General features: G+C 41.3%; 1 protein-coding gene across 1 annotated transcript; it reads right to left on the bottom strand.

The window, feature by feature from the left end:
- Nucleotides 1-808: 808 nt before the first annotated feature.
- axdnd1 (axonemal dynein light chain domain containing 1) lies at nucleotides 809-18100 on the bottom strand (the record flags this gene model as incomplete). Its single annotated transcript, XM_060940661.1, has 24 exons — nucleotides 809-1019; nucleotides 1513-1643; nucleotides 1949-2040; nucleotides 2135-2257; nucleotides 2410-2517; nucleotides 4627-4770; nucleotides 4947-5037; nucleotides 5565-5767; nucleotides 5848-5941; nucleotides 6022-6262; nucleotides 10383-10617; nucleotides 10705-10774; nucleotides 10864-11030; nucleotides 11121-11222; nucleotides 11938-12058; nucleotides 12976-13080; nucleotides 13370-13510; nucleotides 13692-13813; nucleotides 16005-16113; nucleotides 17135-17191; nucleotides 17309-17394; nucleotides 17472-17574; nucleotides 17663-17766; nucleotides 17894-18100. Coding segments are annotated over 24 exons (3069 nt in total), but the record flags the coding sequence as incomplete, so codon positions are not given.
- Nucleotides 18101-19997: the final 1897 nt, after the last annotated feature.

The following is a 19997-nucleotide window of genomic DNA, read 5'->3' as shown; positions in this document are numbered from 1 at the left end:
ATAAAATCGGTGAAATTTAGTTCCCTCTGAAATTTGGTCATTGTGATATATGTTTATTTATGTAATATCTCACAAAATATCAGGTCATTCTGTAGCTGGGAAGTTATTTAATTTGAGGGGAGCAAATAATGTGCTTGAAATTGTTTGCTTCACACAGTCAGGCAGACAAAGGTAGTCAGTGTGTGCGTGCATGCGCAGCTTTACCTTCTTCTTCTTCTTTTGGATTTTATAGCAGCTGGCATTCACAGTGTTGCATTACTGCCATCTACAGGTTTACCTTGAGCGTGCACTGACAGTTGCATCATTCTGTCACTAAACGAACAGCTGATCACACCAAGGTGCTCGCTGACCGCTGATATTTATTAGTTTGGTCCTGTGTTTCCTTTCCTTCGCAACATGTCTTTTCACTTTTTGTTACTGTAGTCAGTCTTCCACATTTCATTCACACACTCACGTCCTCCATTTTTATCTCCTGTTTCAAATGTGTATCCCTCAATGCCTTGCATGAACGGGGAAAGCCTACCACATGAAGCATGATGTAGTATCTTGAATTGGGTCATGGTGAAGCAGGAAAAAATAGTGGAGAATTTAGGGCCACATGGCCTTAAATTCATTAATTGTTCTATTTAAAAAAAACTTAATAAAATTGGAAGTCTGTGATTCGAATTAAGTAGCTTTCGGTCCACAAAACAAAAATAATTGGGTGTCAGGGAAAATTCTTTTTATAACCTACACTTGAAAAATCTGAAAGACAATCTACCTTTAATTCTTCTGTAAAATTTCAGCCTTTTTGACTGTGCCTTTAAAAAAAAAAGAAAGAAAGAAAAACATTTCAGTGTGTTTTTTTGTAATGTAGAAAATCTGCTCATCTAGAGTACACCACTAAGTTATGTGCTTTCTGATGGTTTAGCGTTTCTTGCTGCTTTTAGTCGATTTGGGGCTGGGAGTGGACTGCTGGCTCACCTCTTTCAGTTCAGGAGCAGCCTCCTTCTTAGCAACTGGTGAAACAGACTTGCTCACTGAAACAGAAATGCAAATTGCTATGTTCAAGCACTAACACGATTGTGGATGCATTCTAGATTGTTTTCATATTTCTAATTATTAAGCATAAAAAATCAAAACTACAACTTTCTGTAGTTGTGGGAGAGCTGTGAGAACATGGAGTGCTGTACTGTTGTACTGATATTTTCCTTTCAGCGACACTTAGATGAATCTTTAACCCAGTTTACAGATGGCCTTTTAATAGGACTTGTATCTAGATTGCATTCTTACAAGATATTAATTGTGTACATTTACACTTGTGGTGAAATTAAAATCCAATTGCTGTCGAACACAAATATGCAAATAACTTGGTGATGGAAGTCATTGACCATGAGCGTTATGAGAAATATCTGGCTTTAAATATATATTTTAAATGTTTTAGGTGCATTTAACTCTATTTTATGTGGATAGCCTGGATATTCAAGATAGATGAAACGACCAGTGTTTTTTTTTTTTTAATGTTTAGCCCACCTTTGGTTTCTAGACTGGTTCTTTGTGGTAGTTGTCTCTCTAAATCATGGATCTTCTCTAAAGCTGCCTGGAGTGCTTCCTCTGCCTTCAGAGCCCTCTCCTCAGCACTGATAGCACGAGCCTCCACAGCTCTTACACACACACACACACACACACACACACACACACACACAGTCAAACTGCAGATTAAAAAAACCTGAGCTGTGATATGAAAAAATTTTATTTAAGCAATTAGATAGCATTAAGAACTTAGAGTGCCGTAGATGAAGTTTCAAATTAGGGAGTGGAATTTTATGTGGCAAACGGATGTGATGAGCGGAGTGATACAAACAGTGAAATGTCCCAGTGCAGTTATAATAAATAGAAATCATTCTTGGAATGGCAATCAAATTAGTGGAGTGGAACTAGCTGTTTTGTTAATTCATATTATACTCACAGTAGCTCCTGCTGAAGAAGCTCCACAGTACCCAGTGCACTAAAAGCCTGCTGTGCATTCTCAGAGCGTGGCCGCACCACAAGGTCACTGGTCTACACAGCAATAAGCATATTTATAATTACTTAATTGGTTTTACTCTGTTTCATATGTGGATTTGATGGGTGTGAATAGTAAATGAACACTGACCCCAGTGATGTGCACAGTTTCCTCTCCCAACATCTGTTCAATAATGTGACCATCATGGCCAATAAGCTTCAGGACTGACATGCTCTTTTCATCCTCTGTGACATCCTCTTCCCTCTCCTCTGCCTATAGTTACAATATATTCATTTAAATCAGCAAAAGCAGTCTACATGACAAAATGAGAAGGAAGTTGTGTTTTACGTGCCACACACCAGTAAGCTGTACATTGTAAGAAGGTTAAAGTTAATTAATATTTTGCAAAAGTAAAAATCATTGACCTGCTTATTATTTTTATTGGAACTGTAAGGGCTCCCTCCTGCTTTTATAGCTACCTTCTCGTCTTCCTTGGCTTCTGCTGGCCTCTCTGGTTTGGCATAATCACCAGCCTAAAATACAAATAAAACACTTTTGCATGTGTAATGATTAATCCTTTTTGAATTAAACCCTCTGTACAGTTCAGTTAAGTAGGTAGTAATACTTGGGTGCAGACAAAAACAGGTCAGAGGCAAGATGGACTGACAAACACTGATTTGACCAAACTTCAGGAATTATTCCACTCTGTGTATTATGGGTTACAGGTTACAGGGTAACAGAGTCACATTTTCTCATATATAAACTGACTAAACCGATATGCAAGAAACAAAAACAATGGCCAGAAACCAAAGCTGAAAGTACAGCATATTGGATATGCTGAACAAAATTATATATGAGTGATTCCACGCTTATGGGTACTGAAATGGGGACATGAACTTATTCACCTACAACCATTTCTTTTTTTACCATCAGGTCACAAAACATGTAATCTTTAATGAATGATATGTTAAAAGATAACTTTAATTTTCTGAGATGTAATAAAAACATATTTATATGCCAAAGTCAAGCCTATGAGTTCCAAAATGATGTCTGTTACATTACTTCTGTTACGATTGTCCATCTCGCGTCTGTTACAAATTAATTACAATCTAGCTATATACCATGTTAATCTTATTGAAAGAATGTGTATGTTTATTCTACTACACATGTTTATTAATTATATTTGCTAAAACATCACCTTCCTATGTTTCAAAAAGTAATTCTACATTGTTAAAATTGAGAATATATATGTCCACAACACTTCTGTTACGTTCTGACTTTGGCATATAAATATGTTTTTATTACATCTCAGAAAATTAAAGTTATCTTTTAACATATCATTCATTAAAGATTACATGTTTTGTGACCTGATGGTAAAAAAAGAAATGGTTTTAGGTGAATAAGTTCATGTCCCCATTTCAGTACCCATAAGCGTGGAATCACTCATATATAATTTTTTTTTTTTTAAAGAAAAATGTGGTTGAATGGATACAGTTTTTGGAAAAGGTTTATATTTTGCACCATTATATTTTGCCTGGGGTGGCATGATGCTGCAGTGGTTAGCACTGTTGCCTCACAGCAAGCAGATTCTGGATCCAAACCTGCCAGTGGAGGAGTTTGCATGTTCTCCTGGTGCCCGCGTGGGTTTCCTCTGGGTGCTCCAGCTTCCTCCCACAGTGAAAAGACATGTGAATTAGGTTAACTGACTACTCTAAATTACCCACAGGTATGAATGTGAGTGTGAACAGTTGTCTGAGTGTGTGTGTGTTAGCCTGATGAAAACCTGACAACCTGCCCAGGGTGTACCCCACCTCTTGCCCAGTGTCAGCTGTGATTGGCTCCAGCTCGCCCGTCATCCTCAACGATAAACAGTATATTTCCTGCCTCACCCCTTTCCCACAGACCCTTGAGCAAAGGTTTTTCTTTTTTGAATAAGACCAAACATTAAACACACCAAAAACTTATTCAAAACTAGGCACATGGACTACTAGGTAAGAAAACACATCAAAAGTCAAGTCAAAGTCCCTCCTGAGCCAGGATCTGGTCTTCCCAGGTAATCTCTTGTCCCCAGTACTAACCAGCTCTTGATGCGCATGGGTGCAGCGCTGATTTCTGTTACAGTAGCCCTCGGCCTCTCACCTATTATATAGCTAGGGTTACAGTGGAGGGGCTAGTCCTCTGGTAACCGTGAGAGCTTGACTCCCCACTCACATCTGTATTGCAGCATGCCTTGCCAGATGGCAGTAGGTACCATTTTTATGATGGTCTTTGGTATGACCCGACCGGGAGTAGAACTCGCAATCTCCCGGTTGAGAGGCAGACACGCTAACCACTTGGCCAGCTCATGGTAAGAAAACAGGTGAGGTACTTTATTATGTCTCACATGAAATTCCCCTAAACAAAGTAAATTTAAATGAATCCAGAACAAGCTCAGTAGTTGTTCTACCGATTTTAGAACTGCAGCACAAAACACAGCAGTTTCTGCTGTAAAAAGCATTGCACATACAGCATTGCATGAATATGTATAGTGCATACTACAATGCATAAGTGAAGGTCACTATTACAGATGATATATTCTTAGCAGATCCTGGAGTGAAACAAAGCTGAGGAACATTTTATACTGAAGGGATAAAGCTTCTCACCGGAGAGGGTACACTCTCCACAGATAAGGAGAGGTCAGTGATGAACTTGGGCACAGCTTCCCCAGACAGCTGCAGCTCCAAAGGGCGTCCCATCAAATCACACAGCAGGATCCCACAGACGTCTAGCCACTCTGCACACTCCCTCTGACAAATCATACACACAAATGAAAGAATATGCTTTCTGACTGATTGCCAAGATTTGTTGAACTATCAGATACTGGTCATACACTGCAAGAATTATATCTTAACCAGTCATAATGTAATATAAATATTTTTCTGACAGCCAAATATTATGTATACAGAGATGAGAGATCTTTTACCTGAAGCTTGTTGAGCTGGTAAATTTCATTTTCTGTGTCATCTTGAGTCATATTCTTCTGCATCATCTCCTCTACGATAGCTTGCCAAGAACTATAGGGTGATAAACCAAGTGGATCACCAAATAATGTCTCAATTTAACTGCCATTCTGTACCTCCTTTCCTATAACAGCACATCCTGAAGGAGTACAATTTTCATTTTAATGAAGAACATCATACCTGCTATCATTTTATAGTTACATTTAATGTTGTGGAACATTACTCTTACAAACTTCTGACACTGGGGAACACTTCCAAAAATGTGAAAGAAACATCTCCTCACAGGAAACTTCCCTATATTAACAATTATAGATTATCATTATTTGTTGAATAACATGTTTGGGTTTTAATTCATACACCATACAAGACCCTGAATGAATTGTTGCTATAGAGATTATAACATATGAGAACAAGGTCATCAGTATAAACCTGTGATTTGCCTTGTAGCTGGAACTACTGTCAGAGCTGCTATTACAGTGAGTTAAACAACACCATCTGAACAGCTGGTTATTTTTCCAGTGCTTCATGTCTATGTAAAAACTTCTGTCATTCATACTATACAGCGAGAGCACTGGCATTACCTTGTAATATATTTGGACAAGTAGTTAAGTTTCTGTGCAAGATTCCTGGCATCTTCCTCCATCTTCTGAAAAGACACATCCTTAAAGACATTTAATTCTGGGCCTGGTGGAGGAGGGGACTCCTGGGCATCACATCGATCTGGCACCATCAGTAGCAGCAGTTCCACCATCCAGCGAGTCCGCAGAGTGTGCATAGAGCTGACCTATTCATCACAGATGAGCTCAGCTGACTGTTCTACTGGCTCAGAGCATACATAAAAACACAAAAGAGCAGGTACTATACCGCCTCATAAAGTGTCAGGTTTGTGTAGTCAAAGAAGTTGTTTTGAGAGGAGACAAACTCCCTCAGCATGTTCAGGACATCATCGATTTCAATCCTGCCATTGAGACAGATGGCTCAGAGACTAATCAATTACACACGGTGTGCAGTACTGTTCTTAAAACTACTAAAACTTACTTGACGTGAGGCTTGTGCTTTATCCTTTCACTCTCTTTCTGAGTGTTGCCTATGTTTACCAGGGCCTCCTCACACAGATTTATCCAACTTCCTAGGGCCTTCTCCAGCTTTGACCAATCAGAGTGATGCAGTGTTTCAAGCCGTCCAATAAGAGACTTCAGTTTGTTAGCCCAGGAGTCCATTACTCCAGCCAGAGTGATCAACTGTTGATGAATTCCTGAAGTAGCAAAAACAGAGGATCCTGGGTAAAAAAAAAAAAAAAAGACTCACTTTTTGGAGTGAATTAAAATTGTTACATTTGTATTTAGCCAATTGTTTTATCCCAAATTAGTTACAATCCACAAGCTACAACTGAGCAGTTGAGGGTTAAGGATCTTGCTCAAGGGCCCAACAGTGGCAGCTTGGTGGGTCTTGGATTTCAACTAACAACCTTCCAATCAGTAGCCCCAAAGGCTTAACTGCAAAAATAGCTTAAGCTACAAATAGTAGCCAATCAAATGAAGCTACCCAACATTTTTTTTCTTGTAAACAAACTGGTCTCATTAGTGATGTATTAGCACTGGTTTATACTAATAACTCTAAAAAACATGGAGAGTGTATCCATCCATCCATTATCTGTAGCCTATCCTAGCTGATTATGGGTGAGAGGCAGGATACACCCTGGACAAGTCGCCAGGTTATCGCAGGGCTGACAAAGAGACAAACAATCATTCACACCTACGGTCAATTTAGAGCCACCAATTTACTTAATCTGCATGTCTTTGGACTGTGGGGGAAACCGGAGCACCCGGAGGAAACCCACACAGACACGGGAAAACATGCAAACTCCACACAGAAAGGCCCTCACCAGCCGCTGGGCTTGAACCCAGGACCTTCTTGCTGTGAGGCGACAGTGCTAACCACCACACCACCCATGAACAGTGTAATGTCTCTAAAAAGTGAAGAAATCACAGGTCTAGCGCCCCTGCTGGCTGGCTGCAGTATAATATGTAGCACCACCCATCCACATATGTTTTAATGACAAAATAGCCTATTTTCCATGTCAAATTACTCATCTAAACTGTCTTTCCATCTACAGTGTCTAATTCAAACAGTTAGTTTCCCCTATGCTGATATCCGCACATTTTTTAAAATTTTACTCCAGAAATTAGGTTTTAAAATATTATTCTATTATATCTTAAGAAGGTGTGGAAACACTTGGGAATTAAGCGATTTACAGCCTTGGCTGGAAGAGACTGGCTGCAGCACCTGCATCGTGCCCTGTTTGTTCATTCCATGGAGCAACTGAGTTTCCAGGCGAGTTTGTCAGGAAACCTAATCTAACCTCCTAATGTTTTATCATTTCTTATAAATATTAAATTTGACATTCGGCGACATGCTAGACATTGGTATTGGAATAAAGGGGCAGACCTACCAAATGAGTAGGTGTACCTGACTTCCACTCTCGTCTCAACTGCACAGACTCTGGCTTCAAATAGCAGCACAAAGTCCCTACTGTACAAATTCTTGCTCCAAATTTGACAGGATGGTGGAGAAATTTTTGTTTAATTTCTATAGAACAGAAGGGCATGGAGCCACATGGTCCGTTTTTTACAGTCATTGGTTAATACCAACAGTCAAGGAACAACTACATACAATATGATGGACAAAAATTGTGCCACTCTCCCAATGGTGAGACACACAGCCAAATTGACTTCATCCTGGTGCCATGCAGATTCAAATCCAGCATCAACAAAACCAAGACCAGAACATTCCCTGGAGCTGACATCGGTAGTGACCACGACATGGTCCTGATGACAGTGAAACTAAAGCTGAAAAAGAACTTCAAGTCCAAAAGCCCTCGCATCAGATTTAACATCAAGAAACTGAAAGATCCAGAGGTGGCAGCTCTATTTGAAGCAACAGTCGGAGGGAAGTTTGCTGCACTCAATCTGCTTCAAGAAGACATAGACTCCCTCACTGACAGTGTTAAGGAAATCCTACAGGACACAGCTCAACAGGTTTTGGGGAAGAGAAGAAAGAGAAACAAACCGTGGATCACCAATGACATCCTAGATCTATGTGATACCAGACAAGAACTAAAAAAGACCAAACGAACAGACCCAGTGGTTGCACAGCAGTACAGCACAGTGGACAAGCTCATTAGAACCAAAATGAAGGAAGCCAAAGAGAACTGGATATTGGACCAATGCAGAACTATTAATAAAGGAATGAGAGAGGGCAACAGCAGGATTGCATTCGGCACCTTGAAGATGTTGACCAGACAACAACAGTCAAGTACAAGAAACATTCAAGATGAGAATGGATCCCTGTTTACAGATGAGTCAGACATACTGAATCAATGGACAAGATACTGCAGCAAGTTGTACAACTACCCGCTCAGTCCAGACACCACCATCTTGTCTGAATATCCCAATACCAACAGGGAGCAAGGAGATGCCCCAATACTACGGGGGGAGGTAGAAGAGGCAGTGCGAATGCTCAAGGGAGGCAAGTCGCCAGGAGTTGATAATGTACCAGCTGAACTCCTGAAGCATGGAGGTCCTGAGCTCATCAAAATCCTAACTGCCATTTGTCAAAGGATTTGGGAAACCAAGAAATGGCCTACAGATTGGACCCAGTCTCTGATTATTACCATCCCTAAGAAAGGCAACCTGACACTCTGCCAAAACTACAGGACAATCAGCCTGATCAGCCATCCCAGCAAGGTAATGCTCAAGGTTATCCTAAACAGAATGAAGAAAAGGACAGAAGAAATACTTGCTGAAGAACAAGCAGGATTCAGACCCAAGAGAAGCACTGTGGAACAGATCTTCAACATCAGAGTGTTGCTTGAGAAACACCTACAACATCAGCACAGCCTGTTTCACAACTTCATTGACTTCAAAAAGCCTTTTGATCATGTCTGGCAGGAGGGCTTATGGCAGGTAATGAGAAATTATAACTTTGACAGCACACTTATCAACTTGATCAAAAGTCTTTACGACAACTTGAACAGTGCTGTCATTATGAACAACATGATTGGAAAGCCCTTCAGAACATCAGTTGGAGTGCGTCAAGGCTGCCTTCTCTCTCCTGCACTTTTCAACATCTATCTAGAAAACATCATGACAGAGACACTGTACAACTTCCGTCCATCTATTTCCATCAATGGACGCCCTCTGAGTAACATGAGATTTGCCGATGACATCAACCTCATGACAGGCAGTGAAGAGGAACTCCAGGACCTCACCACCAGACTGCAGCATGCAGCAGGAGCGTTCGGCATGGAAGTGAGTGCTGAGAAAAGCAAGACCCTAGTCAACAGCACCACTCAGCAGGCAATAACCAACATCATGCTGAATGGCCAGAAACTAGAAGAGGTGGTTCACTTCAAATACCTTGGATCCATCATTACTAAAGATGGCAGCTCCACCAAAGAAGTCCTTGCCAGACTCAGACTGGCCAACTCTGCCATGATCAAGCTGAATGCAATCTGGAAGAGCAGTGACATGAGCCTTCACATCAAGATTAAGCTGTACAAGTTCCTGGTGGTCTCCATCCTCCTGTATGGTTGTGAAAGCTGGACACTAACTGCAGATACTGAGAGGAGAATCCAAGCTTTTGAATACAAGTTCTTCAGAAGACTCCTTCACATCAACTACTCGGAGCACGAGACGAATGATTACGTCCTACAGCAGATCACCGCACATGCAGGCAAGCAGGAGCCACTCTTAGTCACAGTTCGTCGTCGCAAGCTTGCTTGGTACGGCCACGTGACCCACCATGACTCACTAGCCAAGACCATCCTCCAGGGAACAGTGGAAGGAAAACGCTGCAGAGGACGCCAGCGCAAATCCTGGCTTGACAACATAAAGGAGTGGTCCGGACAAGCCCCCAACATACTGCTGTGATTGGCAGAAGACCGAGAACATTGGAGGTCACTGATTGCCCTCTCCAGCATGGCACCCCTACGACGTCAGTCAAGTAAGTAAGTAAGTAAGTAAGTAAGTAAGTAAGTAACAAAAATTGTTTTGGGTATATTAGTTGCTAAAATAGTTAATAACCAAATACAAGCTCGTTGATTTAAAAATGTAAAGCAACACTATCAGCACTACAGTATGTTCATACAACTCTACACAATCACCTATTTTATTATATTACGTGTCAAGTGCAGCTTTCAACACCAACAATATTACATATTAGAATTTGCAAGAATCTTGCATCAACTTTTTTTCCTTACATCAGGTTAGATGAGTTCCATTCCTGGTTCATGTTGGCACTAAACATTATAACTATGCAGCTATGAGCTTGTCTATACCTGAATTTCAAAACTTGGTGATAGAGCAAATAAAGAAGTGCAGACACAGAAAACCTCTTACCACTCTCTCCATTGATACGGATATCCAGCTGCGTGTGGAGCTCAGTGATAGCATGGCTCAGTTCTGTCATGGCCGCCTGGCCCTTAGGAGTCTCTCTATCCAGTGATGGATGTCTTCTGAACAGCTGCATACACACCTCCACCCACAAATTGTGCAGCTGCCCCAGTGTGTGAAGAGTCTCCTTATTAGAGAGAAGGCCTTCTCCTCCACACCGCTCACACTGGACGATCAACACCTATATATGACACATTACAGTATGAAAAACTCATTCTGTGGCCTTAAAATATTAAGAATGAATAAACAGAAGTTAGGAATTTCTAACCATTGACCATTGCTTCAAGTCATTAAACAACACCTCCTCTGAAGCTTTTTCAAATTTTACATCAGGGCTCCTACAAAATAATTATAAATTTAAATAAATTTAATTAGATCAGATGAAATCAAAATGAATTTAAAAACAAACAAAGTAAATCATCTTTACCTGATGTTACTCTCACAGAACTCGTGCCACCTGACAAGGCCATGCTGGATGGACCTGATACTCTCATACTGTTTTTTTTCAGTCTCTCTGAGGTTCTCCATGAAACCAATTAGCTGCTCTTTCCACTGGTCTGTCAGTTGCATGATGCGTTTCAGGTCCTCGGAGTCCTAGTGTGTTTGTTATAACATGTTTCATACCAAGTATGCAAGAGTTTATATCCTATTGTGGCCACAACTGTTGCAAAACAGTGTTTGTACCTTTGCTGTCAGGAGAGTGGTGAAATGCTCTGCGGTTTTGGTCCATGCCTGCTCACTAACATGAAGTCTGCTGACCAGTTGTAAGTTGTTTAACTTAATAACCTGGAAAAAGGTCTTATTTAGATGTTTAAAAATACAGATGTGGGAACCAAATTTATAAACATGTGGATGTACTGTTATTTTCTAATTACTGACAAAATATCCATACAAAAATGTATGTACATACTAAATTTATCTGACCTCTATTGACAATCGGAATGACTTCACCTAGAAAATGCCCTCAATATATAGTGATATATAGGCAAGTGATTATTCATAGCAAATCTTCTGTTAAATTAGTAACTGATAGTGAAGTAGCCATATTGTGATGGGGAAAAAAGTCTAAGTGATGTCAGTAAACACACATTTTTTTAAAGTACTTCTAGTAGATTCAGGATTTTTCATTATTTCAGTGATTCACTGATTTATTTATTCATTTATATATGCTGTACATTCCTTTTAACTAGATAATGTCTACAGAATTTAGGATCAAATCTGGTCATTTTTATAAACATAGTCTCTTAAAAGCAAAATGGGGAAGTCATGGTCTAAAGGTTAGAGAAGCAGCTGATTCGATTCCCTGGACCAGCAGGAAAGGCTTAAGTGCCCTTGAGCAAGGCACCTAACCCCCAACTGCTCCCCAGGCTGCTCTGGGTATGTTGTATGTCACTCTGGATAAGATTGTCTGCTAAATGCCAGTAATGTAATGTTTGGAAGTTAACCTGATGTCTAGAATGTGTTTAAAATTATTTTATCCCATACATTCTTATTATCAGACCTTGAGAGCAATACTGTAGGTGACTTTGCTCCATAAGTCCCTCTCTGCAGTCAGTACGGTTACTTGCCCCTCCAGCCTTTGCCTCTGTAGTTCATACAGATTGTGGTACTCCCCAACAATGCTGCAAAGGAAACCTGCATGTCATCTAAAAACTATGCACTATACTGTATTAATCTTATCAAAGTTCTCATCTCATCTCATCTCATTATCTCTAGCCGCTTTATCCTTCTACAGGGTCGCAGGCAAGCTGGAGCCTATCCCAGCTGACTACGGGCGAAAGGCGGGGTACACCCTGGACAAGTCGCCAGGTCATCACAGGGCTGACACATAGACACAGACAACCATTCACACTCACATTCACATCTACGGTCAATTTAGAGTCACCAGTTAACCTAACCTGCATGTCTTTGGACTGTGGGGGAAACCGGAGCACCCGGAGGAAACCCACGCGGACACGGGGAGAACATGCAAACTCCACACAGAAAGGCCCTCGCCGGCCCCGGGGCTCGAACCCAGGACCTTCTTGCTGTGAGGCGACAGCGCTAACCACTACACCACCGTGCCGCCCCTCTTATCAAAGTTATATTGCCAAATTAAGATCAGTTAGTGAGATCTCTAAATAAGACAGTGTGAGCCTGAAGATTATATCCATCCATTATCCTTCAGGGTCACAGGGGAAGCGGGAGCCAATCCCAGCTGACTTTGGGTGAGAGGCAGGTCATCTATGAGCTCTATCGCAGGGATGAGCAACCATTCACACTCACATTCACACCTATGAACAATTTAGATTAGAGAGTTGACCTAATCTGCATGTCTTTGGACTGTGGAAGGAAACCAGAGCACCCAGAGGAAACCCACACAGACACAGGGAGAACATGCAAAGGTCCCAGTCAGCCACGAAGTTTGAACTCAGAACTTTTCGGCAGTGAGGCGACAGTGCTAACCACTGCACCACTATGCCACCATGAAGATTATATTAATATGGTTAAGTGGTAGCTGGGCTTTGGATCTACTGACGTACAGTATGTGTCTACTCACTCAGAGTCAAGCTGTGATTGCTTCAGTGCTTTAGCCAGTTCCTCCTGGGCCTTTTCAGCCTGCATGGACACATGCTCATCATGCTCCCTCAGCTGATTTAGCTCTCTGGCTTATCGTAATAAGAAACCACCATATCAAAAGCAAAGCACATGAGGTAAAATGATGAATGCTTAGAACTGCAGATGAGAGAAGCAACTGTTCCTTTCACCCTACAGAGAATTTTCTCCATGTTCCACAGATACACTGAGGTAATTTTAAAGAATAAGAGTGGTGACACACTGAAGAATTAAGAACACTTATTAATACACTTCGTACACTTCTAAAACATTGTTATTTAGTTAGAATTGCAATGCAAGTAGGGGCTTATAATAAGTCATATAACATAGGACTTTACTCATTAAGTTGTGAAATAGAGTGCTTGAAGCAGATGATCTCTTCGGTCAGCCGGCGGTCCAGAGCTCTCTGTGCCAGGGTCTCTGTATGCAGACTTATGAGCTGACGGGGGATTCGGTCCAACAGACTCACATACCTGTGCCTAGGGCAAGTTATCATTATTTATGTCGAGATTTTCAGTTTAGTATTTTAGAAAAGGTTGTAATATTAAAACAGAGGAAATATATGATTATGCTGGTGAAGTCACAAGGTCACAATCGATTAAGGAAACTAGTGAGAAAGGAAGAGAAAAGCTGATGTAATAGTGTTTGAGAAAAACACACCTGAGTTTAGCTAGTAGCTGGCCCCTCTCTCTACACTCCACGCTCACCTGCCGAATTAACTCATGAAACACAATGTTGTAGATGTTCTGCTCCACCCGCACCAACTCCAGCAGACCCTGTATCTGAAACCCAAAGAAAGGTATCAGGGCTATTTTTATATTATTAGTCCCAAAGTTAACAAAAACTAAGACTAAAACTAAAACTAGCAGTGAAAAAAACAATTTTGTTCACTGAAACAAAAATAAATCTCATCTCATCTCATTATCTGTAGCCGCTTTATCCTGTTCTACAGGGTCGCAGGCAAGCTGGAGCCTTTCCCAGCTGACTACGGGCGAAAGGCGGGGTACACCCTGGACAAGTCGCCAGGTCATCACAGGGCTGACACATAGACACAGACAACCATTCACACTCACATTCACACCTACAGTCAATTTAGAGTCACCAGTTAACCTAACCTGCATGTCTTTGGACTGTGGGGGAAACCGGAGCACCCGGAGGAAACCCACGCGGACACGGGGAGAACATGCAAACTCCGCACAGAAAGGCCCTCGCCGGCCACGGGGCTCGAACCCGGACCTTCTTGCTGTGAGGCGACAGCACTAACCACTACACCACCGTGCCGCCCACAAAAATAAATATGACAATAAAAAAAAAACAACAAAAAAACAAAACAAAAAAACTACAATGAACAATGCAACACAAACTAAAACTAAATAGAATTACAGGTAAAATGAGCTTCGTTTTCATTTTCATTTCATTTTCTCTCTTGAGACAGTAAGACAGTATACTTCTGTAGATCTGGCTTTGCACAACGTTACATCAAACGTATTTGTGAGCCGTGGACTCATCACTATGCCATCTTAGAACATTGATTTTCCAGCATCCTTTAAGATGACAGATGCGTGAGTGGACTAAATTCCTTGGAAGGAACATGAATGCTTCTTGATTAACTGTATCCATTATGTCAACAAATATTGAAAATCAAGAAGGATCACCTTCCACAAGTAAGAATTCAAGTTCAAGACATATTTTTGGACTATTTACATTATTGTGCTGTTTGGATGTGCTGATTTTCAGCTACATGCTTTGCTTAGAAGTGCATACCGTAAAACAAAGCACATAGTCATGCAATCTCTATAGACAAACACTAGCAGTAGAACAGGTCATACCGAAGAGCTCAGTGACTTTAACACGGTACTGTCATAGGATGTCACCTTTGCCACAAATCAGTTTGTGAAAGTTCTGCCCTGCTAGATGTGCCCCAGTCAAATGGAAATGCTGGTGTCGTGAAATAGAAGCGTGTAGGAGCAACAACAGCTCAGCCATGTAGCAGTAGACCATGCAAACTCACAGAGCAAGTGCTGAAGTGCATAGCATGTAAAAATTGCTGTCCTCTGTTGTATCTCTCTCTACAGAATTCTAAATGGCCTTTGGAAGCAACAGCAGCACAAGAATTTGCAAATCTCATCTCATTATCTCTAGCCGCTTTATCCTGTCCTACAGGGTCGCAGGCAAGCTGGAGCCTATCCTAGCTGACTACGGGCGAAAGGCGGGGTACACCCTGGACAAGTCGCCAGGTCATCACAGGGCTGACACATAGACACAGACAACCATTCACACTCACATTCACACCTAGGGTCAATTTAGAGTCACCAGTTAACCTAACCTGCATGTCTTTGGACTGTGGGGGAAACCGGAGCACCCGGAGGAAACCCATGGGGACACGGGGAGAACATGCAAACTCCACACAGAAAGACCCTCGCCGGCCACGGGGCTCGAACCCAGGACATGCTTTGACCTGCTAACCACTACACCACCGTGCCGCCCCACAAGAATTTGGATACACCATATTGGGATGTCCAACAAACTCATACAGGTGTGATGGTCAGAGGGCCACATATTTTGGCCATACGAGGGTAAGTCAAAAAGTTCTAAGACAAATTGAAAAAAATCTTTATTTATGAAAATAACAAAGCTATTTCTCTACATGTCCTCCATTTAAGTCTAAACACTTCTGCAAGCGGTGTTTCCATTGGAGAATTCCTTCTTTGTAGAATTCTGGGGGATGTCTTTCATATCTTTTGAAATGATAACATCTGTCTTAGAACTTTTTGACTTACCCTCGTATACTGTACACAAGAGCAGTTTACATGCTACAGAAGGGATGGATAGAGATTAAATAGATATACTTTATTGATCCCCAAGGGTAATTTGGGAGTATTCGAGTACTTCATGTACCTTGTTGGAACCGTGTTTAAATCAAGCCTACTTTACACTAGACCTTATAATGTTAAAAAAAGAAAAAAAGCATACCTGTGAGACGCCTTTGACCTCCTCAAACTCTTGATTGACACCTGCCTTTTCCAGCATATCATCCATTACCCTCATCAGCTGCACTGCCTCCAGGCGCCCACTCGGCCTCCTAATGGGCACATGGACTGTTTTAAGCAGGATTAGTACGAGCATATAATCACATACATATAGTCAGACATACTCTGTGAATAAGGAATAAAAAACTTGAGCTATGTTGTTACAGGTAAATAATCAGTGACAGGATGGTGTGTTGCAGCCCCCCTATAAACCCTGCAGCCAGAAGTAATGCCATTAGTGTAATTAATCAACACATTCTGACCAATCAGAATTGAGGATTCTCCAGTGCTGTGGTATAAGGACAGAGGACGGGAAGGAGGGGGCGGCACGGTGGTGTAGTGGTTAGCGCTGTCGCCTCACAGCAAGAAGGTCCGGGTTCGAGCCCCGTGGCCGGCGAGGGCCTTTCTGTGCAGAGTTTGCATGTTCTCCCCGTGTCCGCGTGGGTTTCCTCCGGGTGCTCCGGTTTCCCCCACAGTCCAAAGACATGCAGGTTAGGTTAACTGGTGACTCTAAATTGACCGTAGGTGTGAATGTGAGTGTGAATGGTTGTCTGTGTCTATGTGTCAGCCCTGTGATGACCTGGCAACTTGTCCAGGGTGTACCCCGCCTTTCGCCCGTAGTCAGCTGGGATAGGCTCCAGCTTGCCTGCGACCCTGTAGAAGGATAAAGCGGCTAGAGATAATGAGATGAGATGAGACGGGAAGGAGCAGTAGCCTAGCCTAACAATAAGCAATACCGGACAATGTGCAATATCTTTCCTGCTCCCCCTCCCCCCCCCCCACACACCCACACTTACCCCACTTCTCCCCCCTTCCTCTCTTCCCCATATCTTATTCTTTTATATTTGTATATGTAAATACTTAATTTATATAGAAGTTTTCTCTATTTCTTTTCTCTGTTTATCTGTAATGATGCTGCTGGAATCTTAATTTCCCTGAGGGAACCCTCCCAAAGGGATCAATAAAGTAAAGTAAAGTAAAGTAAAGTAAAGTCTAGTCTAGAATTCACAGCAATTACTTTGACAGTTTTAAATATATTTTATTTAAGATATTTTTAAGGATATTGGAACTCACATTGATGGAAAGATCTTGAGTCTCTTTTGCTCATCCTCTAACAGAACTGTAAAGTTGCTGAAATCAAATAAAAGCAAGCTGATGAACAATAAACAAGCCATATGTAACCTTACATAAACATTTAAGCCAGAGTTAGTGTTCTGGTGTTTTTACATTCAAATCGGTGATTCTTACTCATCATAACACTGCAGTGCTTTCACTCCTTTATTTGTCATTATATGGTATTCCTCTGGGATTAACGTCTCAGTAGCATTCGTACCCTGTATTTAAAATCACACTATAAGCCTTAGCACAGGAGGAACTGTTATGCCTGGGATTTTTCTTGTGCTTGACTTGCCTTCTGACTATCATCCAAAGAAATGGTGGCCCTGTTAGGCACAGGTGGGAGGGAGATTCGCTGCCTCTGAGCTGCCAAAGCGTCACACAGAAAGGATATATCCCTGTTTACACAACAGAACAGCTCATAAAATGTGCAATACTCTCGGTTAGCTGTACTGTATATTGTTTTAGTTGGCAGTAATTATCAACCTCCCAGCTCCAGTCACAGATGTGGGCTGGTCAAGAAAGTAGTGGTATTTTTTGCGGCCAGTGCTGTGGTGCCATACTACATCTGGTGCACGTATTCCACAAACCTGCACCAAAAAGTAACATTAAATGAAGAGGTTCTTTTGAGCAGGTAAAATTAATGCAAAAACAACATATCCAGGGTCTTTTATCGTGAGCATGAAAGACAGACACAGTAATATTATTTGAACAAACCTTTGTGTATTTGTGGGTTTTGTTGTACTGGGCTCTGTCTTGTGGGCATATGGTTGAGGTGAGATTTGAGAGAAGCTCATCTGGTATGAAGTCATTTTGCTCATTTTGTAGTGAGAGCACTGGCATTTGAACTCCCTCCTTTACTGATGATCTGTCTTTTACTTCAGGAAGCTCAGCCACTGCTGCACATACATAGTAATATGTAGAAAGAATTCATATATTAGACATTTGACATTTTTAACATTCAGGCTGGAACGTTTCTCAAAAACGGACTGTTAATGACTAGGTAAAATAAATTCCTTGCAAATGTCAGAATTAGCATGGAGAAGCTGGGAGCTTAAGAAAAAAAATTACTTCTAACCTGCAATTTGAATTAATATTTTAATGTATTCTTTCCTAGTTTATTCTTGATTCCTATTTCAGCTGTTTCATGTAAATGAACCACATATCTGTGTGATTTCTATAGTCTGTGAAGGACTGGTTTCAGATACGCTACATCCATAATGCTAGAATTTCTTCAGATTGCGATATTTTTATTGACAATAATATTTAGTAATACTGTTATCTACCTATATTAGCCATTTTATCAGGTACTGCTATGTAGGTGTACAATTACTAACAATAGCCCCTCTGTTCTCCTGTACAATGTGTCAGACCCCCTCTATCCCATATCCATGAGTGGGAAGGAACCACCAGGACCACCACTAACAAAATATTTAGGAGCTGATGATATGAGCTTATCTGGGACAGCAGCACTGTTGAGGCTTTTAAACAGTTATTGATGGTTTCTGTCCACACACTGCTCTTGGCTGGATATTTTTGGTTAGTGGACTGTTTCTTAGGGCGGCACAGTGGTGTAGTGGTTAGCACTGTCGCCTCACAGCAAGAAGGTCCTGGGTTCGAACCCAGCTGCCGGCGAGGGCCTTTCTGTGTGGAGTTTGCATGTTCTCCCCGTGTCCGCGTGGGTTTCCTCCGGGTGCTCCGGTTTCCCCCACAGTCCAAAGACATGCAGGTTAGGTTAATTGGTGGCTCTAAATTGAGCGTAGGTGTGAATGTGAGTGTGAATGGCTGTCTGTGTCTATGTGTCAGCCCTGTGATGACCTAGCAACTTGTCCAGGGTGTACCCCGCCTTTCACCCGTAGTCAGCTGGGATAGGCTCCAGCTTGCCTGTGACCCTGTATGACAGGATAAGCAGCTACAGATAATGGATGGATGGATGGATGGATGGACTGTTTCTTAACCCATGAGTGAAAGCAAGGTGAGGTGAAAATGAAAACAACAACAAAAATAAAATTTGCATCCGGACATTCCACTATCACGTCAGTGTGATGCTGACAGCTGTCCTTACCCAAATCAGATTGTATTTCATTGGGAAAAAAGGTAGTTACTTTCCATTTATAGACTGAGCAGAAGTGTAGAAATGATCGACTACAGTCAGGTACTGTAGAGATACCAAGTGTGCCTGTATTGTTCAAGTGCTCAGTGTATACCAAGGCACCAACTAATATTTATAGTGCTTGCAAAGCAAAACACTATATTGTTCTTCCTAGACTTCTCCCCCCCCCAACCAATTTTCTGCAAATAATTCCTCAAAAACCACTGACATTCAAACTTTGCTGCATATGTCTTGTAAACAACACATAAGCTCTTATTTATACATATTATAAATCTTTCTGACGTTTTTATTTTTGAAAACTTTATACTTTAAGATATTAAAGAAAATCTAGCAATAATTTCCCATTGAAATGAATGATGGAATCTTTGTGACTTTAACATTCTATTACAGTCAATTGTCAACAGTCACATCACTGCTGCAGTCTCTACAGCTCTCTCCCACTCCTTATCTATCTATTGATCTATCTTCTCCATCTTTTTAAATTCTCTCTTTATTTCTCTCTCTGTCTTTATCAGCTTCCAATCTCTACATGTCTGTCTCTCTTTAACAAATTGGGATTACCATCACATATTGTGCTTTATTTAATATATTAATACACTGCCCTATCTGCATACCTTTTTACTCTTATATACTTTTACTTTTTTTGTGGGCTGGGCTATCAATCAATCTTAACTAATCTCATTTTACATCAAGGAAAGTAGTTTGGGT

This window comes from Neoarius graeffei, chromosome 15 (assembly GCF_027579695.1).
Source record: "Neoarius graeffei isolate fNeoGra1 chromosome 15, fNeoGra1.pri, whole genome shotgun sequence".
Lineage (NCBI taxonomy): Eukaryota > Metazoa > Chordata > Actinopteri > Siluriformes > Ariidae > Neoarius > Neoarius graeffei.
Note: the sequence above shows the minus strand (reverse complement) of the source record. Positions and strands in the feature narration are given on the sequence as shown.